This window comes from Tachysurus vachellii, chromosome 25 (genome assembly GCF_030014155.1).
Source record: "Tachysurus vachellii isolate PV-2020 chromosome 25, HZAU_Pvac_v1, whole genome shotgun sequence".
NCBI classification, from domain to species: domain Eukaryota; kingdom Metazoa; phylum Chordata; class Actinopteri; order Siluriformes; family Bagridae; genus Tachysurus; species Tachysurus vachellii.
Window position 1 is genome coordinate 2,724,749 of NC_083484.1, and position 21,000 is coordinate 2,745,748.

At 41.0% G+C, this 21,000-nt stretch overlaps 2 protein-coding genes across 3 annotated transcripts; one reads left to right on the top strand and one right to left on the bottom strand.

Moving 5' to 3' along the window:
* Nucleotides 1-39: 39 nt before the first annotated feature.
* Nucleotides 40-16,508, bottom strand: lnx2a (ligand of numb-protein X 2a). 2 transcript variants are annotated; one of them, XM_060861981.1, is made up of 11 exons: nucleotides 16,325-16,504; nucleotides 12,036-12,493; nucleotides 6,345-6,577; nucleotides 5,874-6,011; nucleotides 5,401-5,600; nucleotides 4,509-4,892; nucleotides 3,611-3,793; nucleotides 2,979-3,156; nucleotides 2,089-2,314; nucleotides 872-1,030; nucleotides 40-555 (listed from the first exon to the last, which is right to left on the bottom strand). In XM_060861981.1, exons 2-11 carry the CDS (start codon nucleotides 12,437-12,439, stop codon nucleotides 420-422), a joined length of 2,241 nt encoding a protein of 746 aa, XP_060717964.1. In that variant the 5' UTR covers nucleotides 12,440-12,493; nucleotides 16,325-16,504; the 3' UTR covers nucleotides 40-419. The 2 variants fall into 2 exon arrangements, with proteins under 2 accessions (XP_060717964.1, XP_060717965.1); XM_060861982.1 differs by having other exon boundaries at nucleotides 433-555; nucleotides 821-1,030; nucleotides 16,325-16,508.
* Nucleotides 16,509-16,746: 238 nt separating this feature from the next.
* On the top strand, nucleotides 16,747-19,603 carry si:ch211-140b10.6 (protein POLR1D-like). Its single transcript, XM_060861510.1, has 3 exons — nucleotides 16,747-16,871; nucleotides 17,911-17,985; nucleotides 18,098-19,603. Exons 1-3 carry the CDS (start codon nucleotides 16,843-16,845, stop codon nucleotides 18,477-18,479), a joined length of 486 nt encoding a protein of 161 aa, XP_060717493.1. The 5' UTR covers nucleotides 16,747-16,842; the 3' UTR covers nucleotides 18,480-19,603.
* The last annotated feature ends 1,397 nt before the right edge of the window (nucleotides 19,604-21,000 follow it).

Below are 21,000 nucleotides of genomic sequence, written 5' to 3' on the forward strand. Positions count from 1 at the left end.
ACACACCCACACTGCAAACACTGAGCTTTATCACGCACGTGTCTGTGGGAAAGATTTATTTATTAAACACCTGTACACATACACATATTCAAACATCCTCACTTGTATTCACATTCTCTCTCATACACTCACACTCTCTCACACAGAAGAGATAGAGATAACATCTATATATAAAACCCCTGGCAGGGTGGAGTCATGAGAAGGCCTTAAGGCTGCTTTCCAGAGGGGTGGGGCTTCCCTCATGGGCATGGCAGGGTTCTCTAAGGCCAGGTTGTGTGGGTTTTTTTTTCTTTTTTTCTTTTTTCTCTCAGCATCGAGTGAAGCATTCAAGTTTTTGAGACACTGACACTATGGCATCCGTGGCAGAGCAGAAGGGACACAGGAATGGTAAATCGCTTGGATGCGAGGACGGTGAAAGACTACGCCAGGCTACCAGGCCAGGAGACGACGGTGAGCGCCACCCGACTGCGCTGCTCTTTCAGCATGGGAACGAGGGCCGAGTGGCTCATACCAGCTGTCGGAAGTCCGTTCACCGCCACGATCATGTCACCGCACCTGAGGACGGAGACGAGAATAAGATCTACAGAGAAGCCATGATCAGCGTGTCAGAGAAAATCATACACTCAAAAACATCAGGGGTTACGATGATGCAAATTGTGCAAAATCCATTTCTGTTAAAAATAAATAAAAAAGCTAGTGATCACTAGTAATAAACGTGACTAGGTATTTGCTATTTTTCATGTGGCACAGTGATGTTTCTTGGTCATATTTTAGTTACATTTAAAACCACAAACGCAATTGCATTAAAGAAATGACATACTCGCTCATGTTCAATAGCTTTAGAAGGTAGCGTGTTGGAAGTCGGACTCACTTCAGGCGGCCGTCGTAATAGGCAGGAGTTCCTAACACTATGGTCTTAATGAAAAACGCCTGGTTGACGTGGTTGTCCTCGTAACCGCCGACGATACTGAAGCCCCAGCTACCAGGGTGACTCCGGCGCAGGACGATCTCATGGCTACTGTTCAGGTAGCTGAAAATAACAGAGTAAATAATGATACACGAACTTCAAACTGTAACACTAACAAGTTTTATGTACAGCAAACACTCCATATGGATGACGCAGAGGAAAACGATGCCACTTCACAGGTCGCAGAGAAAGCAGGGGAGAAGCGGAAAGGTTGTCCATGTCTTCATTGCGGTTGCTATTCAACTCACACACAGCACGTGTTTTCTAGGGAAGTAAAGCGATGGTTTATTTTAGGAACAAAACATGATTTTGGGACCTTGTGCTCGCTCTCGGTCAGCAAAGAGATCCTGAGAGGTGAAGATACAGGAGCCAAAGACAAGAGTGAGATTTTGGGATTTTGAGACAGGTCCATAGATGTTCAAAGAAGAAGGGACAGCTGCGGACGTAGAGGAGGGGGAGTGAAGGAAGACTGGATGGAGGTGATTTGGCACAACAACACGAGAAAGGAAGGAGACGGACAGATGCAGAGGAGAGGGGGATTGCGGAAGAGAGGCACAGTGAATAAGAGAGACGAAGGAGACTGAAAGGCCTCTGTGTCTCAGCCTCATAAGGAGAGATTGTGATTTTACTACATGGCACTTTCAGCTGACGAACAACTTGGGCACACGCTGACGCGTAAACCCTAGGCCTAAATCTCAAACACGTGACTTGGGTTTCATGAGGCTTCGTATTCAAAATAGCTCCACTTTCTCATCTGGTCTCTGTGCCGTCCTTTGTCTCCGATGACACTGTTAAGGACATGAGAAATAAGGAGATGAACTTAACACCCCGCGCGCTCATGGCTCTCTGCCACGTCGCTCTCCCTGGTGTCGTTTTATTCGGATCGCTGCTTACGGAGGCCAGGTAGCTATTTTTAAAGCATCCCAGAAGAACAATGGTTACCGGTCTGAAAATAGAAAGCGTTTGAAAAAGCACATCCTGTTAAAGAGCAGGCATGTATCTGTGTCTTCGCTGCTTTGGGGACCAGATAAGCTAAAATCAGTGCTATTCATCTTCCTCATTCTTTTAAAAGCTCCCATGAGATTGTACTTTTATTAAGTCAACAGGAAGTGAAACCTTACCTGGGTAGACCCAGCCACAGGACCCAGGACGGTGACCAGCTGGCGTCGTAGTCGCTCTCATGGTGAGGCAGAAGGCCCTCGTCCTGCCCCGGCTCGTCCACCATGCTCACCTCCAGCGCCCGCAGCTGCACAGAACAGGAGGCGGCGCTGGATTTCAGTGTGCCTACTGCGTCACTGTGGCTCAGGGATGTCAAATCCTGACCGTTGATGCTCAGCAGCACGTCTCCTGAGCACACAGTGAAGTGAAGGTTAATGAGGCGAGTTTAAAGACACGCACAGCAGAAAGAAGCCTTCGCATGGAAAACATTATCACTGTGACCTCAACACTTAATCATAGGGTTTTATTTTTCATTATCATCATCTGCAGTTATATTTTAAGTACTTCTGCTTTACGTACAGACAGTTGCAAAACTATTGGCACCCTAAAAAAACATTAAGTGGTCGAATATTGACTACAAAATACATTTAACTACTTATTAAAACAATTCTCATGAGAGTCTTTCCTAAATGTTTTTTTCCCCACAGAAAATAAAATAATTCCAGACTATATTTATTTTAATGAGTATTACAGTTTGTGTTAATTTTTATATTATTTTATTAATATATTATTAATTATGCTTTATGTATTTGTTTAGTTTTTTTTTATAATTAGTTTAAATGTATAAATTATTCTATGAAATGTATTATTATTATTATTATTAATAGTATTATTATTATTATTATTAATAGTATTATTATTATTATTATTAATGGTATTACATATAATCTATTAAAAATCAAATCATTTAAAAAATCGTGATTTGCAGTTTGTGAGTTTTTTTTGTTATATATACACCGTAAAACTAGAAAAAGAAACACGTGCTAGGGAAGGTGTGTGAGGTGTCACTGACCACGCTTGATTCGTCCGTCCCGTGACAGGCAGCCATGCGGTTGGACGCTCGTGACGAAGATGGGCAGTTCGCCACTCTTACTGCCCCGCCCCCCAGCCACGGTCATTCCCAGTGACTCTTGTGGCTCCTTCTTCACAGTGATGTGTTTTTCCTTGCAGGTGACACACTGAGAGAGGTCCTAACACCAATATATATATATAAAAACAATTCAAATCAAGCACAGAAGAAGCAGGAATTACTACAATACCAAACAAATGCTAAGTTATATAAAAGCAGGTTCCAAACCGTCTTATTCCTCTTAAAACATAAAAAATGTTCATGGAGAACAAGGAATGATTTTCATCTGGCTTAATTTTATAGAGATTTTCTGCATCATATCATACTGGGGGCCTACTGATGACATGATTATAGCCTCCAACAGCAAAATCATACAATAAAAATAATCCAGCGTAAGATGTTATTCCTGCCATCTCTGGTGTCTCAGTACTGCTCCTTCCACACCATCAATCAATCAATCATTGATCCGATCCAATAGGAGTCATTAATTACTACTGTGAACAAAGTAGAGGTTGTTGTAAGAGAGAGAAGTGACTGTTCCCCACACACACACACACACACACACGCAGACTCACCCTGTATGTGGAAGAGCGGCTGAGCTGAAGGTTGGGCGTGGGGTTTGGCACAGCCGTGTGGTGCACCGGAGGCAGGAAGTGTTCATGGCACCAGCTATCGCGGGCTGAGCTCGAGCCTGTGTGTACAGCCATGGTCTGCTTGCCAGGCCTGCTGATCAGCAGATTCACTCTCTCCCCACTGGCCTGAAGTGATACAGTAATAATAATAATAATGACATCATCAGTGTCAAATGCTATTTAATGCTAGAAACGTGAATGCCAAACCACTGACACGGTGGCTTTTGCCAAGTGTAACCTCACACTCTTTGTCCCTTTGTGCTCAGACATACATTTATCAATGCTTAAGCAAGACTCATTGCAGGACGGAGTTATTCTGACATCTTTTTTTCCCACCAAACATATGCTTCCTCCAAAACACCAATAAATACATTTTCCAAAATAAAATGTCATATAAACCGATCAGTATATAAATGTGGAATGATTGACAGTTGCATAGGTGTTACAAACTCTCTGATAATAATGGACACTCTATGGAAGCCCCGCCCCATTTCGTTTGGGATGTGGAAAATAGTTTTTACATGTGAAATAAAAAATTAATAGTGCATTAAAAAAAACAACAACAAAAAAACATTCAAACAGTTGGAGCAGATCTGGTATCAGTGGGACTACGCCAAGGTGGAAGTTCGCCAAATTTCCAACCTGATGGAGAAAAAGATCCCTGTCCTGATACACCTGTATACCTCCACACTGAATATTTCATTTCTGCACTATACTTGGAACCTTTTCTGAAAGGGAGACCCTGTGTTGTAGGATTCTTTATAGACGTTCTTCCAGAGGATGGTCTCCGGAATTTTGTTTTTCCGAACCAGCCTATTATTCACATTTTCTCTTTCTCTACCTGTATAATCTGTGCGGCTTGCTCAGGCGTGCCATGCCTCAGGTCATGCTCGTTCACTGCCAGCACTCTGTCGTTGCTGTGGAGTCGTCCGTCCTTAGCGGCTAAACCCCCGTCCAGCAGTTCTAGCACAAACACGCCGGGCTCGTCTGTGCGCCGCACCAGCTTAATGCCCAGCTGTTCCGTAGAGTCCCGCTTGTGCAGGGTGATGCGCAGGCTACCCGGGCTGCCCTCAGGCACTGCTTGGGCAGAAACAGCGGACACATGGGGAGGCCGGGCGCTGCAACGGCGCTCTCTGAGCACGGTAAGCTGTAAAGTGGCACACGGGCGAGCCAATGTGGAACGGGCGAAGTTATGCGGTGTGTTACTGATGTCTACGTTGTTCACCTGCAGATAGAGGGAGAGCTGTAACGCCTGAAATGCAGCTCTGTAACTGAATACTAATCGATCATCAAATAGCAATAAGAATACTCATGGAATTCGACTCAAGGAATTGTCATGCGGTCAAATAAACAAGTGGCAATTCACTAATTAGGACATTTTGCTGACAAAGTTCTGTTCTTGGAGAAATTAAAGGTGCAGTTTGTAATATTTAGAGCTCTCAGTTGCCAGTTAGAAAACTTTAGCAATTGCTATAAAAACGCTGGTATCACTGTTTCTTTTTTTTATGTTGAAACTATTGTATGAGGAAGAGCTGAGCTGGCTCATTTCTGGGCCAGAAAAATTTAAACAGCTGTGTAAAATAAACAAACAGTTATACCAGACCCCTTAAACTGTAAGACTGCAACTCACAGATGGCGTTTTAAATCTTATGTCATTATTTGGGTTTAGAAACATTTGAAAAATTACTAACTGCACCTTTAAGCCTATGATACATTAGACCAGCTTTCTTTACCTGTAGAATTTGGTCACCTGCCAGCAGCCTCCCATCTCGAGCAATGACACCGTCACGGTACACCTCCTGGATTACGATGTTTATAAGAGGAGTCTCGTTGCCCCCGACTATACTTATACCCAACTCCACGTAGGGGTTTGAGCGATGAATCTCAATGGTGGTGATCTCACCTTCAGGCAAAGATGGCAGCTTTACACAACCTGGCAGGCGGAAACAGTACATCCATCATCGACTCGGGTGTAAAGACAAGTGCATTCATTCATCTTCATTAACCGCTTTATCCTGGTCAGGGTTGTGGTGGATCTGTAGCCTATCCCAGGAACAATGGGCTTGAGGTGGGAAATGAGATGCCAGTTCATCACATAGCACCATCAACATATCCATAATGCACTTAGGGGTATTTTAGTGTCACTAATCAAGAGGTATGTAGATTTCACAGAAATGCAGCATGGGAATAAAAAAAAAAATCATACCCTCTTCTGCTGATAAGGGCAGAGACTCAACAAAGTCCCACCCTGATGATGCGGAGCTGCCGGTACGGAGAAGATGGATGCAGGGGTTACTGAGGGGACGCTTTACACGTGGAGGGATGCGCTCCAAACCATGGACACCTGAAGAAATCAGTCTCAGTTTAATCAATTCCTCACACTACATACACTACCTTCTGTGTCTGAACGTCCATGTGGACAAAAAGGAACTGAATTAAACTTCTCACATTCTGTCCTGTGTGATTCACACTGATTCACACGCTTTTTCCATCCTTTCCATCATCTAACGAAAGGATTCCAATTTATGTGGTTTGGACTAAACCTACTGAATTATTTAACAACTAATAACCACAAGAACTCAGTAATAAATAGAATAACTTGTGCTGCATGACCCAAGCCGTGGGTGGAAAAGTACAGATCTGGCACATATTTGAAAAAAACTTTGAAGTAACTCACTGTCCTCCTCGGTGCTCTCCTCGAAGGCAGGGTTGTCGACACCTCGCTCCTCTGTCCACACGGGCACGTTGCTGTTGCTACTGCAGGCGTTGGAACCAGCAGGGGGCGGCGATGTGCTCTCCCTCAGCTCGCTCTCTGGAGATTTGGAGGCATCAGTCACCATGGTTTTGTCCTCACATCCTTTAACCTGGGTGCCCTCCAGGACCGTTCTCTGACACTGTGTCCCAGGACACCTGCAAACACACACACACACACACACACACACACACACACACATATACGTTATTCAGTATAGACTAAATGATGATGGTGATCCCAAATATTATGTACATTACATTAAGTTCACCAACTTTACATAGTTTTGTTATCAATACATTAATTTACTTCAAGCTTAAAAAAAGAACCTAAAAAGTCTAAAATTTTATTATACATATTGTTTTACCCAGTGATAAAAATAAGCCAAATTCAAATCATTCACAGACGATAGGCTAGAACAAAGTCCAGGATCGGCGCAGAGTTTAAAGGTAACACAGCAGCTCTATTCAATGATTAATCACTCTTAATACTAGATCATATTTTTTTATCTGTACTGAATAATTAGTAACTTGATGTAACAGTTCAATAAGACAACATTTGAATAGCAATAAATCTTTAAATATGCAGCTTCTACTTAATGTTAGTTGACGGTCTGCATTTGCTAATTGGAACATGATTGGTGCTTATATTTTAGGACACAATAACATTCGTTCAACACATCTGAGATTTCTCTAACTGTTAGATATAATCTATCCATTGGGTACTGGGTCTGAATTGATGTCTCCATCCACTGAGCCAGACCTGATAGAGCTCGTCTCCAAGGCTCTACTCCAAAGCTCTATCACAGCGACAAACACCTCATGTCCACTGCCTGTACTCGCAACCTCGTTCTGTCACTCACTACCCACACCACCCTTGTAACCATAGAAAAGTACATGAGGTGTCAATATACCAGCTAACTGACCTCCTGCTTCGCCGCAACATACAGAATCAACAGCGACTGTTTCACATCACTGACATCATTGATCCGCTTGTTAATCTTGGGATGTTGTCAGGTGATGGAAGGGTCCTTAAACCTGCAAAGGTTATTTAATTATTATGAAATTATTTATTTATTATATAAAGTATTTTGGGATCTTTTTTGAGAGATAAAGGTTTGAGAAATGATTTGAGTTTTGAGTTGAGATTTCAAAGAACTATCCAATGACTGGCTCAAACCCTTAACCAAGGGATCTATTTTTTTATACAGCTATTTGATTCCAAAATAAGTCTGAATAATTAAAAAAATAATGAAATCAATTGATAATATACAGGGAGTGCAGAATTATTAGGCAAATGAGTATTTTGACCACATCATCCTCTTTATGCATGTTGTCTTACTCCAAGCTGTATAGGCTCGAAAGCCTACAACCAATTAAGCATATTAGGTGATGTGCATCTCTGTAATGAGAAGGGGTGTGGTCTAATGACATCTACACCCTATATCAGGTGTGCATAATTATTAGGCAACTTCCTTTCCTTTGGCAAAATGGGTCAAAAGAAGGACTTGACAGGCTCCGAAAAGTCAAAAATAGTGAGATATCTTGCAGAGGGATGCAGCACTCTTAAAATTGCCAAGCTTCTGAAGCGTGATCATCGAACAATCAAGCGTTTCATTCAAAATAGTCAACAGGGTCGCAAGAAGCGTGTGGAAAAACCAAGGCGCAAAATAACTGCCCATGAACTGAGAAAAGTCAAGCGTGCAGCTGCCAAGATGCCACTTGCCACCAGTTTTGCCATATTTCAGAGCTGCAACATCACTGGAGTGCCCAAAAGCACAAGGTGTGCAATACTCAGAGACATGGCCAAGGTAAGAAAGGCTGAAAAACGACCACCACTGAACAAGACACACAAGCTGAAACGTCAAGACTGGGCCAAGAAATATCTGAAGACTGATTTTTCTAAGGTTTTATGGACTGATGAAATGAGAGTGAGTCTTGATGGGCCAGATGGATGGGCTCGTGGCTGGATCGGTAAAGGGCAGAGAGCTCCAGTCCGACTGAGACGCCAGCAAGGTGGAGGTGGAGTACTGGTTTGGGCTGGTATCATCAAAGATGAGCTTGTGGGGCCTTTTCGGGTTGAGGATGGGGTCAAGCTCAACTCCCAGTCCTACTGCCAGTTTCTGGAAGACACCTTCTTCAAGCAGTGGTACAGGAAGAAGTCTGCATCCTTCAAGAAAAACATGATTTTCATGCAGGACAATGCTCCATCACACGCGTCCAAGTACTCCACAGCGTGGCTGGCAAGAAAGGGTCTAAAAGAAGAAAAACTAATGACATGGCCTCCTTGTTCACCTGATCTGAACCCCATAGAGAACCTGTGGTCCATCATCAAATGTGAGATTTACAAGGAGGGAAAACAGTACACCTCTCTGAAGAGTGTCTGGGAGGCTGTGGTTGCTGCTGCACGCAATGTTGACGGTGAACAGATCAAAACACTGACAGAATCCATGGATGGCAGGCTTTTGAGTGTCCTTGCAAAGAAAGGTGGCTATATTGGTCACTGATTTGTTTTTGTTTTGTTTTTGAATGTCAGAAATGTATATTAGTGAATGTTGAGATGTAATATTGGTTTCACTGGTGAAAATAAATAATTGAAATGGGTATATATTTGTTTTTTGTTAAGTTGCCTAATAATTATGCACAGTAATAGTCACCTGCACACACAGATATCCTCCTAAAATAGCTAAAACTACAAACAAACTAAAAACTACTTCCAAAAATATTCAGCTTTGCTATTAATGAGTAGCATTAAAAAGCCAATCATTGATATAAACATCAATGATTGGCTTTTTGTCCCCTTTTATGACGTTAAAAAGGAGGTTTTTAAAAACCCCATTCTCTCGACCCCCCCCCCCCCCCACACACACACACACACAATAATCAGAGCTCATTATGGACAATCCTCTGTCCTCATTATGGACAATGCTCTGTTCCCAGGTTATGAGCTGATTCGAGTACCATGGCTTCAATATGAGGACATCCACCACACAGCAGATGTTATGAAGAGCATATAAAAATGTAATTGAAAATCTATCTTGATATTTATCAAACATGTGCTAGAATAAATGGTGTCATAAAAAGATAATTTGCCAGGAAATAATTTATTTAAAATTTTACTTTTTATAAGGAATTTTTATTTTATTTAAAATCTTATGGATTTTATAGTGACATATTTAAACATCATATTGTGATATTAAATTTGTGTGTGTGTGTATATATATGTGTATATATATGTGTATATATATATATATATATATATATATATATATATATATATATATATATATCTGTTATTGTCTAAATACAGTAAACATTTATTCAGACACATTTTTACATATAAATGTTATTACATACATTCAAATCAATCAAGCAAATCACTAACGACTTTTTTTCTGTTGATCGTTTCAAGACAAAAGCGAAGCATGCTCAAGCAAACTGGACTTTTTTTCCTCTAAGCATCTTCACTGAATCCAGACTCTGTCTAAACTCTAAACTCCACATGCTCAGCCACAGAAGTTTGGCACAATCCACAGACGAATCTTGCCAACCGTAATCCAAGCCAAACCTGAGCGCATTCAAGGCGCGGCAGTCATTTCGCACCGTATCGCAAATGTTAATCCTGAAAGCCAATCAGCTAATCTCACGACCTAAACTAAAAACTCAGGACTCGGAATAAATCCCAAGTTTCCCACTCACCATAGACCTGGGTTGCCTTTGGCAGTCTTGCAAAAGAAGTAGCTGAAAAGCTCTCTGGAGTTGAAGTTTCCCAGCATGGCCACAGAGGATGCAGGCACATGGTCGGCCAACACATTCCTCAAGGACTCTGCTAATCTCCTGTCACATGACTAAGGGGCAAATAATCCCTGGATGAGATGGCAGATCAGGCCCGGCTTGGCTTCAGTTCCAGAGAAAGCATTTGCATCGAAACCTGTCAGCTACTTACTCAGCTCAGTGAAGCGACAGTGTACAGATCACATTAAAGGGATACTCTAGAGTGTCTGACGTGTCTGAGTGATAATCACAGAAAAAGAAAAAAAACAACAGAGGATTTCTTTACCCCAAACTCAATCATAAGGGCAGTTGCTGACATCCACCAAATAAGCTTTCAAACACAGTATATGGCCAAATGTTTACGGACTAACGACCATCACCGTACATATGCGGTTCTTCCCCAAACTGTTGCCGCAAAAAATCATATAAGAAGCTTTCTGTATGCTGCAGCTTTTCGATTTCCCTTAACTGGAACTTAGAGGCTCAAACCTGCTCCAGCATGACAATGCCCCTGTGCACAAAGCAGGTACGGTGTGTTAAGGTTGGTGTGAAAGATCTGAAGTCTCCTGCACAGAGCTCTGACCTTAACCCCACTTGATCATCGTTTGATTTGTCAACCTGAGGATTTCTCACCGTTGCCTTTTAACTTTAACAGGATGCTATTCAACGATGATACGCTGTGTTTTACGCTGGAGTAATGCCATAAAGTTTTAAGCCATGGCTTTAAATCAGCAGCTGATTTTGTGTCTGAGAAAAATCATCAAGATGCATCTGGTCTGCTGTTTTATTTTCATTACAGGAAACATGTGGTGGACAGAGACAGAGAAACGTGATGTGGACAGAGACGGAGTGGGAAAAACGCTGGAGTATTCCTTTAAGTCGAGTGAAGCGACAGAACTGTGTGTACTGTACATGCTACTCAGTGTGTGCTAAATCAGACACAGCATGTGACTTGTTCACTCTTGTGTATCCTCTTCTGCGTGCACCCAATGACATCTGTAGCTCTTAAAGGGAAAAAATAGCAGCTCTTCAGAGAATTAAATAAAATACCTGCATAGTAGAGTCAAAAAAAAAAAAGGTGAATTTTTAATGTCCATATTTCTAGATCTGTTTATCGTTTATACGACCTGTAAAGCTGCTCTGAGTAATAAAGTGAACCAATGTTCCTGGTACATTACACACAGGTGCATTCTGAGTGTGAGTGTGTGTGTGTGTGTGTGTGTGTGTGTGTGTGCGCGTGACAGTTTTTATTTGCTATTTTTTCTAAATGTTGCAGAAATGTTTTTGTAAATTTTTAATGTAAATTATTTGCCATTTTTTGTTGTTTGGACAATTTAAAGATTTTATGAGACGTTTATCAGGAAAATGCAATATTTTCAGAGTCAAAGTTAGCAGCTGATGCTAAGCATTATGTATTTTCAGAATCTTTTCTTATAAATGTGCCAGCGGATATGAGAAAAACGTTGATATTCCTGACAATGCTGTCTCATTTTTTTGTCAGTGTAACTTCACCTTATGGCAGAAAACAATATAGTTGCTAGCATGCTAAAACATGCTAGCTATGTACTAGTTACCTAAAGGATTACTCTAACTGATTAGCTAGTTTGGTGCAGTGTTCTCACGACTTTAAATGCCTGAACAGCGAATGTGTGATATGTCAGATGTTCAGGTTGAAAGCATAAATTCATGCTCCATAGCATTTTAAGAAACAATTCAAGTACTATTTTCAGAACATTGCATGGATGCAGTTTTTCTAACATTACAACTTAACCTTCCTAGATTTTGTCGAATGCATTAGCAAATGATCTGATAATGATCTCTGTATGTGTGTGTGTGTGTGTACCTGTGTTTGAGATGTGCCTCCAGGTCACAGCGTGGCATGCTAAGAGAACAGACTGGCATGAGTGGACACGTGACAGACAGTTTATCCAGCAGTTTGTGAACCAGGATGCTGGAGCGTCGGCAACCCTGCAGCTGCAGCCTGGCACGATCCAGTGGGCAGAAGTCGCGCTCTTGCAGGAAGCTGCGTAGGCAGCGGGCGCAGAACGTGTGGCCACACGGTGTGTCCAAAGGCTGCACCAGCGGCTGCAGGCAGATATGACACACCAAGTCATCATCCACCTCCAGCCTGTAGTTGTACAGGTGGTTCTCCCAGGAGCGGTGGATCTGTCCACAATCTGGACACAAGGCCTCGAGAAGAGCCTCGCTAACCATGCTGGCATCCACACCTTCGCCCAGGCTGCCCATCGCGCCACTCGACACACTCAAATGACTGCTTATGGGATTGTCCGCTCCATGGGCCTTAGACAGAGCACAAGAGAGATAAAGTGAGATAAGTGAGATAAAGCCAGCACACTTACATGTTCTACACTCTGGAAAGCTGCGAGTTCAAATCCCAGAACCATTTAATTCTCAGAGAGGATTATTCCTTGGCTAAAAAAAAAATCACTGCTTATCCAATACAAAGTAACTACATTTAGTCAATATCAAATCAAACACTTCTAATCAAATCAAACACTCCTCATACTGTACAGTCCAATCCACTCACATATTTTCTATTGTTTGAGATGCTGATTGAAACGGGTGTGAACAGTAAACACAAATACACTACAGCCTGTAATCTTTCACCTAGCTTCTCAATTTTATGTACATGCAGATACTATAACCAATATATATATATTTATTTATATATATTATATATATTTATATATATATATATATATATATATATATATATATATATATATATATATATTACAGGTTTATTAAGTGTTAATAATAATAATAATAATAATAATAATAATAATAATAATAATAATAATTTCATAAACTGCTGTGAAAGCATGCACTCTGAAATGAATGGAATTGCACTTATAAACCTACCTTTGTTTCAACAGACGTACTCATAGCTCGGACTCAAACAAAATATCACATCATAATTCCAAAAGTATAATCTGTCATTAAAATATGGTTTTGAATTGATTACAATCCACTGGTGAACGCTTCGACTTTCATTTTCACCTCAAACTGACTGCCATTGTGTTGACTAGAAATGATTCCTTTTGTTAGCTCACATGCCTCCAAAACAAAGAAGCATGCATGTGGAACATCTCAGATTGTTCAAGATGATCACAGCATCCCGAAAAAAAAAATAAAAACCCAAACATTTCACGGATTACTGGATACCTGGCCCATTTGCACAACATCGGTACTGTGAAAGCAAACGATGACTACGATCTCACTTCAGCTTAACTGTTCAAACCTTTTGGCAGCGAGCAGCTAGACAAACTGTACCTCCATTCCTCCTCCTGAGTATCCATGGCAACCAGCATCCGTGGCCACCATCGTGGTTTAAAAAAAAAAGAAAAGAAAGAAAGAAATAAAGAAAAACACAGGCAGAGAGTCTGCTGTGTCTTTATCTCTGTAACTGCACGTCTCTGTCTCCTTTATCTTGCAGCTGCATATGCATAATTCATGAGGATACAAGGCTGCTCTGTTCCCATAACAAAGCCTTGTCATCGTCTCATCACATACAAACACATACAAACACACGCACACACACACACACACACACACACACACACACACACACAGCATTCCAAGGTATACCAAGGACACTTTAATGCATCTGTTGCACTGCATTTTTGAAAATGAAGACTGCAAATTGGAATGAAGGAATTAAGAAGATGTAAAAGAAGAAAAAGAAGAAGAAAAAACAAACCCTGCAATGTAGAAAGATGCCTGAGCATTGTTATAGGCTCTAACAGCACAGTACAGTAACTGTATATCTGTGTTTTCAATGTTTTAAGTGTTCCTAATGAGGTTATCGAGCTGCCTGATGATCCGAGTCCTGCATCTTCTTCCTGATTGGATGTGCTGTGTGTGTGCTGTGTGTGTGCTGTGTGTGTGTGCTCTGTGTGTGTTGTGTGTGTCTGCCTGTGCATATATTAATAAATAAATAGGATCGAGCAGTAAATAGCCTAATTCTAACAAGACTCATTCTGGCTGCTGTATGTGCATTGAGGACTAGACATTACGTTTCAGTGCATGTTTTCTTATTGCTTTCAATTTAAAAACCCCAGAGAACATACCAATGATGGTGGTTTATAGTCCACCATATGAGCCCTATTAGGCACAAGGACATGTAATCAAAGGTGTTAGTGTTCTGTAAGTCACTGAAAATGGCAACTCCTGCACAAGACATGACCTAGAAAGCCATACACTGGTTATGTTGAAAGGCTGAAGAGCAAATAGATGTCCCAACTTCTGCAATCCTTTTGTTTGCTATCACCTCTCTCTCTCTTTCTCTTCCTCTCTGTCTCTCTCTCACTGTCTCTCTCTCACTCTCACTCTCTCACACTCTCTCACTCTTTCTCATTCTCTCTCTCTATCACTCTCTCACTTGGTCTCTCTCTCTCACTCTGTCCCTCTCACTCTCTCTCTGACACACTCTCTCCCTCTCTGTCTCTCTCTCACTCTCTCACACACACACTCTCTCTCTCTCTCACACTCTCTCTCACTGTGTCTCTCACACACTCTCTCTCCCTCTCTGTCTCTCACTCTCTCTCACACACACTCTCTCACTCTCTCTCGCACTCTCTCACTCTCTCTCTTCCTCCCTCTCTCTCTTTTCCTCTCTCTCTCTCTCTCTCTCTCTCTCACACACACACTCTCTCTCTCTCTCACTCATACACACACTCTCTCTCTCTCACTGTGTCTCTCACACACTCTCTCTCCCTCTCTGTCTCTCACTCTCTCTCTCACACTCTCTCTGTCTCTCTCTCACTCTCTCACACTCTCTCACTCTTTCTCATTCTCTCTCTCTATCACTCTCTCACTTGGTCTCTCTCTCTCACTCTGTCCCTCTCACTCTCTCTCTCTCTGTCTCTCTCTCACTCTCTCTCACACACACACTCTCACTCTCTCTCGCACTCTCTCTCTTCCTCCCTCTCTCTCTTTTCCTCTCTCTCTCTCTCTCTCTCTCTCTCACTGTGTGTGTCTCTCTCACTCTGTCTCTCTCTCACTCTCTCTCTCACACACACACTCTCTCTCCCTCTCTGTCTCTCTCTCTCTCTCTCTCTCTCTCTCTCTCTCTCTCTCACACACACACACACACTCTCTCTCTCTCACTCTCTCTCTCTCACTGTGTCTCTCACACACTCTCTCTCCCTCTCTGTCTCTCACTCTCTCTCACACACACTCTCTCACTCTCTCTCGCACTCTCTCACTCTCTCTCTTCCTCCCTCTCTCTCTTTTCCTCTCTCTCTCTCTCTCTCTCTCTCTCACTCGGTCTCTCTCACTGTGTGTCTCTCTCTCTCACTCTGTCTCTCTCACTCTCTCTCTCTCTGACACACACTCTCTCTCCCTCTCGGTCTCTCTCTCTCTGTCTCTCTCTGTCTCTCTCTCTCTCTCACACACACACTCTCTCTCTCTCACTCATACACACACTCTCTCTCTCTCACTGTGTCTCTCACACACTCTCTCTCCCTCTCTGTCTCTCACTCTCTCTCTCACACTCTCTCTCTCTCACACACACACACACACACACACACACTCTCTCTCACTCTCTCTCTCTCTCTCTCTCTCTCTCTCTCTCTCTCTCTCTCTCTCTCTCTCTCTCACACACACACACACACACACACACACACACACTCTCTCTCTCTCTCTCTCTCTCTCTCTCTCTCTATCTTTCATGTCATGCTGCTTCTCTGGATCATAAATACATCTTTCTTCTTATTGCCCTTGGCTGATCTGATGACAGTGATGATGTTGATGATGTCAGATTGTCTGATTATGAGCCTCATGAAAGAACCAGCAGAGAAATATAGAAATTCCAGGTTTGCTTTTTTGGTTTGTTTTGATTATCGCCATGTCAGGATGTCAACAATGACACCATCCAGGCTTACACAGACAAATATATAAAGTGATATGATCTTTTTCCTTCCTGCAATTGAATGCAAACCTTGCTATATGACAGTCAGCTGTTTCCTGTTTATTATTTTATTTTATTTATGACCGTCATAAAGGTGTCGCACAGACTGTGCACAGGGACGCGGTGACGTCTCATTTAACAGCCTTAATTTCATTATTTTATTAGGAATAAAATGCTGAACATGCAGTGCATTATACTACCTTATCGTGCGCTTCTTCCAAGCGGTAAATTCCTGTCCCGAAAGGGGACGATATTGAGGATTTCGGTCACATCCGCTGCATCCGTTTGGGTCTCGACGGGTCTCTATGCGTTTCGGCTCCTCTGGCTTGGCCACGCCCCTTATCAACAACGCTGCACTCTGATTGGACAGTTTCCTCCCCTTTATTCCTTCACAGAATCATCCAAGGCTGTCAAACTCCCAGAGGTGTCCTTAATGTGCCTGATTAAAATACGACGGTTGTTTCTCATTCATCGATATTTTTATTACACAGAACACAATATGTTTAATACATAAAGCTTATATGTATTTATAGGACTGATTTGTTTATGGATTACAAAGTAATTCGTAACCCGTTTAAATAATTAAACCAGGAAGCTTGTTGGTCATTAGCTTATGGGTCCTAATCGGGTCCTCAGCCGCACGTAAGCGAAACAGTTTGCTAATGTAGAATGGGACGTTAATCAAAGCCGGTCGTGTTTACATGTCGTTTGAGTAATAATGGCTGGGAAAGATGATGAACTGGAAAAGTAGGTGACCTTTGTTTGTTAAAATGACATTAAAACGCGTTATTATCCGGAACATCTGCAGTGCTAAAGTCCAGTCAATTAGCTAACTAGCTAACTAGCGTTTTTGTTTTCTTTTTCTTAGTGTTTAATGGTGTGTTTTTGCTTTTATTGATCAGAAGTTATCTCGTATACCTCAGTACAACAGTTTATTTCTATTACATTTGGATACGTTTTTTATAATATGCAGATAAAGCAGTGGGTCGTCGATATGCACTGAATATGCACTGAATATGCACTGAATATGCACTAAATATGCACTAAATATGCACTGAATATGCACTGATCTCCACTCGAATGCACTCATATGCACTGATCTCCACTCATATGCACTGATCTCCACTCATATGCACTAATATCCACTCATATGCACTAATATGCACTGATATCCACTGATATGCACAACTATCCACTGATATGCACTAATATGCACTGATATCCACTAATGTGCACTTATATCCACTGATATGCACTACTATCCACTAATATGCACTAATATACAGTAATATGCACTGATATCCACTAATAGGCACTGATATGCACACTTATTTGCGTATGCAGGTGGATTTAGTGGCATCGTCATAGAATAATCGTTACAAAAAATCTGAAGTTATAACGACACACCACATGGTCAGAATTTTACACAATACATCATTAATCCATTTCTTTTGCTTCATAAATAATTAATAGCATAATGTATGTTATGATGGACAAATGCAGATTTTATAGCAACGATCCAGCCATCCACCTACCTTCTTTCCTATGTCTACATCTTTTGTGAAAGGAAAACCTTTACAAAAAACTTTATTAAAGATTGATAAATGAAGCCCATTGTTTGTAACAAGACACTGCTTCGTAATAATTGTGCCCTATTAAAATCCTTTTTTTTTTTTAATACAAAGTGTAACAGATGTTGGTGGCCTGTGACTTTTCAACACACAATGCAGTCTTGTTCTTGCTGTCCATGGTTTAGAAACAAGGATTGTTGCTTTCTTCCATACAGACGTGCAGTGGAGGAGCTGCTCAAGGAAGCCAATAGAGGCCGGGTGCGTGCAGAGACCATGGGTCCAGCCGGATGGTAATTCTGCCTCCTATTTATTTCCTTTATTTAATTTATCATACTTTCTCTGCAGTTGTCTTAATGCAGATGTAACCCTTCTGACTAAAATGAATTTACTTCATGGCTCTAGGATGAAGTGTCCTCTAGGAAGCACCAATAAACGCTTTCTGTTAAACACTCTGGGTCCATGTGCTGCTGAGCACCCATCCAGGAGTCCGTCAGCTATGCTGAGAAGAGTCAAAGACAGCACGGAAGACGGAGGTCGACGGTCACGTCAACATCACCACCACACTGAGGACAGAGAACTCAGCTATAAAAAAGACACCAAAGACAGAAGAGAGCATCCTCATTCTTATTCTCAGTCTTCAAGGCACCATGATTCATCTATAAGTCAGTTAGCATCCACAGGCCACGCCCTCCGTCATGGCAGCCAATCAAATAGAACTCGATCCCGGTCACCCGTCAGAGAATACCCTACGACCAAAAGATCCTCTGACAGGACTCGGAAATGATGCATTACCTCTTCCGTAGAATGAAATGTACTCTCTAAGGGCTGATTTATACTGCTGCTAGGATGCAAGAGAAACAGGAGAGGGGTTTATTAGTAAGTGAAAAAGCCAATGAGCCGAGCCACATGCCTCTAAAATCTTAACATGGCCCTTCCTTTATTATTATACTGAACAATCCACTGTGAGAAATGCCATGAGACTGCCATGATGCCACTGTGAGAATTTGCTAATCATGACCCATAGCAGCATGCTCGTTAGGTTTTGAATGGGATTACTAGAGCTTCGTTCAAGTCTCAGATCATTTGTCTCCTGTGTTGACATATCAAGACATGAGGAAATGATGATTAGTGATGTAATGACATGCTAACAGCAGTTCTACACACACCTGGAGATGACACGTTTCTTTTTGTCCCAAGAAAACATTTATACAGAAGGCAACAAATCAAACCACTTCTTGGCAGATTTACACACAGTTCAGTCGTGTTTTGTTCACCGTTGATTTGTTTTGTTTAGAACGAGTCTGTAAAGTGACAGAGTCTTAGACTGAGTAAAAACCCTTTACAGTTGCAGCTGTATAGTTCAAGTTGCACTTCAGTGTGGCGGAAAACGGAGCTACAACTGAAGAAACCAAGACTTTAAAATGAACTCAAATATCTAAATAAATGAAACAAATTTATTTAAAATTTTAACCAACAAAGTGGTTTGATTTGTTGCCTCAACTTTTGTTGTTTTGGTGCCACTGCCCCCTAGTGCACGTGTTCACACCATGAGGGAGCAGGGCAGGTGCAGAAGTACAAATCAACCCCTAGTCATCATCTGTCTGGATTAATTATTGATCTGTCCGCTATATCAACAGCGGCAGGATTTCTTTTATTCTACACTCTCAGCTTGCAGCGTGAATTTGTCATTTTATTTTTAATGCAATATAAAAAGATCCCATAATAAGTACGTGTCAGATTTTTCCCTGAACAGCACAACATTTGTAAATACAGTTAAACACTAATGATGCTGATACAGACTTTATTTATTTGTGTCTTTTTCTTGATGGATGATGATGATAAATGTTGTTTTGTAGAGGTTTTATGCAAATCCATGGAAGAGAATGCAAATAAAAAGAATGGAATTTTTTGTGGGATATAATATTTTTATTATTTTTATTCATATCTTCTACAATACAACCGTGTCACAATATACCACAAATTCTTCAAGTATATGAAGAAAGGATTTTGTTAAATTGGATTTTATATTTCTTAAGAATGAACCGCAACACACCGGATGTTGACATTAACAATAATTCACAAATCATTATCATCAAAATGCCTCTACTGTATATAATAAGGCAGAACTCAGGACCAGACTGGAGACCAGAATGGTGTTAGTTTAAATCTCAGCCTTACCAAACTAACAGCTTTAAACCTCATCTGCTCGGATTGCTTCACTCGTCCACTTTTTTGATAAAGCGTCTATAATTCGGATGACTCTAATCCAGTTACACTCAACACTCGATTCATTTCAAATCACAAATTAATCATTAGAGGCTCTTGAGAAAATGAAAAGTTTTAAACGGGACACTTTTGTCAACAAACAGACGACCACGCCGAGCCTCCTCCAGTTTATTCACTTTTTATTTGCTGTGCTCTTTACAAATTTTGCACCCTCTGTCAAACCATGTGATTTATGATGTGGTTATGTTTCTTCCATGGACGACTTTGAATTCAATCGAAATGTCATTATCATTCCTTTTGCGTTACTCCTGGTTCAACACTGTTTGCGCAGGCTTTCCTTTGTCGCCACTGGGTAAGCATGTTTTATCGCCTAGCTCTGACATGGATTAGGTATGTATGTGTTCATGTGCCAGCCTCCCACACTTCTTATTGTCTTGAAAAGAAGGTAGCAAAAAAAAAAGTTTTCCACCATTAAAAAAACACACGTTTCATTATTCCAAGTAACAGTAGCCTCTATTTATTTTAATGTTACATAAACATTCTATAAAAACTTTTTTTTTTTACCTAATATTGCCTTTCGAACCACCTCCAACCTCTTTGCATACTTTCTGAGCTACTTATTATTATTATTATTATTATTATTATTATTATTATTATTAGTAGTAGTAGTAGTAGTAGTAGTAACAGATTCATTACAGGGTTTTTTGCTAACATTTTTACTAGACATATCTGTTAAAATAAAATTATACAACTCGACACCCTGGATCAGTGATTTGTTGCAAGACAAATGTAATCTTTAGTTTTTTTTCCATAAAGGATTTCACTAACAGTAAAGTGTTAAACATATACCTGAGATTTTCTTGATTTATATAACATTGATAAAACATGATTTCATTTGCTATTGTTTTTTTTTTTTAATGCCCATTCTGCAAGGCAGATCAGAAAAAGAACACAATATATTACCAATTTTCCACTGGGGATTAATAAAGTATTCTGACGATTCGATTCTGTACTTTATCATTTGAGCGGAAAATAACCAAATCAACAAAAACAAAAGCATTTTATTTATTATATCTCTA

What these genes read in the sequence shown, in the direction of transcription:
- lnx2a (XM_060861981.1), bottom strand. Translation starts at nt 12,439, where the DNA reads ATGGGCAGCCTGGGCGAAGGTGTGGATGCCAGCATGGTTAGCGAGGCT. An exon ending in GGAGAGCACCGAGGAGGACA is followed by an intron (nt 6,012 to 6,344) that starts GTGAGTTACTTC and finishes TGATTTCTTCAG; the next exon opens with GTGTCCATGGTTTGGAGCGC. An exon ending in GCCGCTCTTCCACATACAGG is followed by an intron (nt 3,157 to 3,610) that starts GTGAGTCTGCGT and finishes TATTGGTGTTAG; the next exon opens with GACCTCTCTCAGTGTGTCAC.
- si:ch211-140b10.6 (XM_060861510.1), top strand. Translation starts at nt 16,843, where the DNA reads ATGGCTGGGAAAGATGATGAACTGGAAAA. An exon ending in AAAGATGATGAACTGGAAAA is followed by an intron (nt 16,872 to 17,910) that starts GTAGGTGACCTT and finishes TCTTCCATACAG; the next exon opens with ACGTGCAGTGGAGGAGCTGC. An exon ending in ACCATGGGTCCAGCCGGATG is followed by an intron (nt 17,986 to 18,097) that starts GTAATTCTGCCT and finishes TCATGGCTCTAG; the next exon opens with GATGAAGTGTCCTCTAGGAA.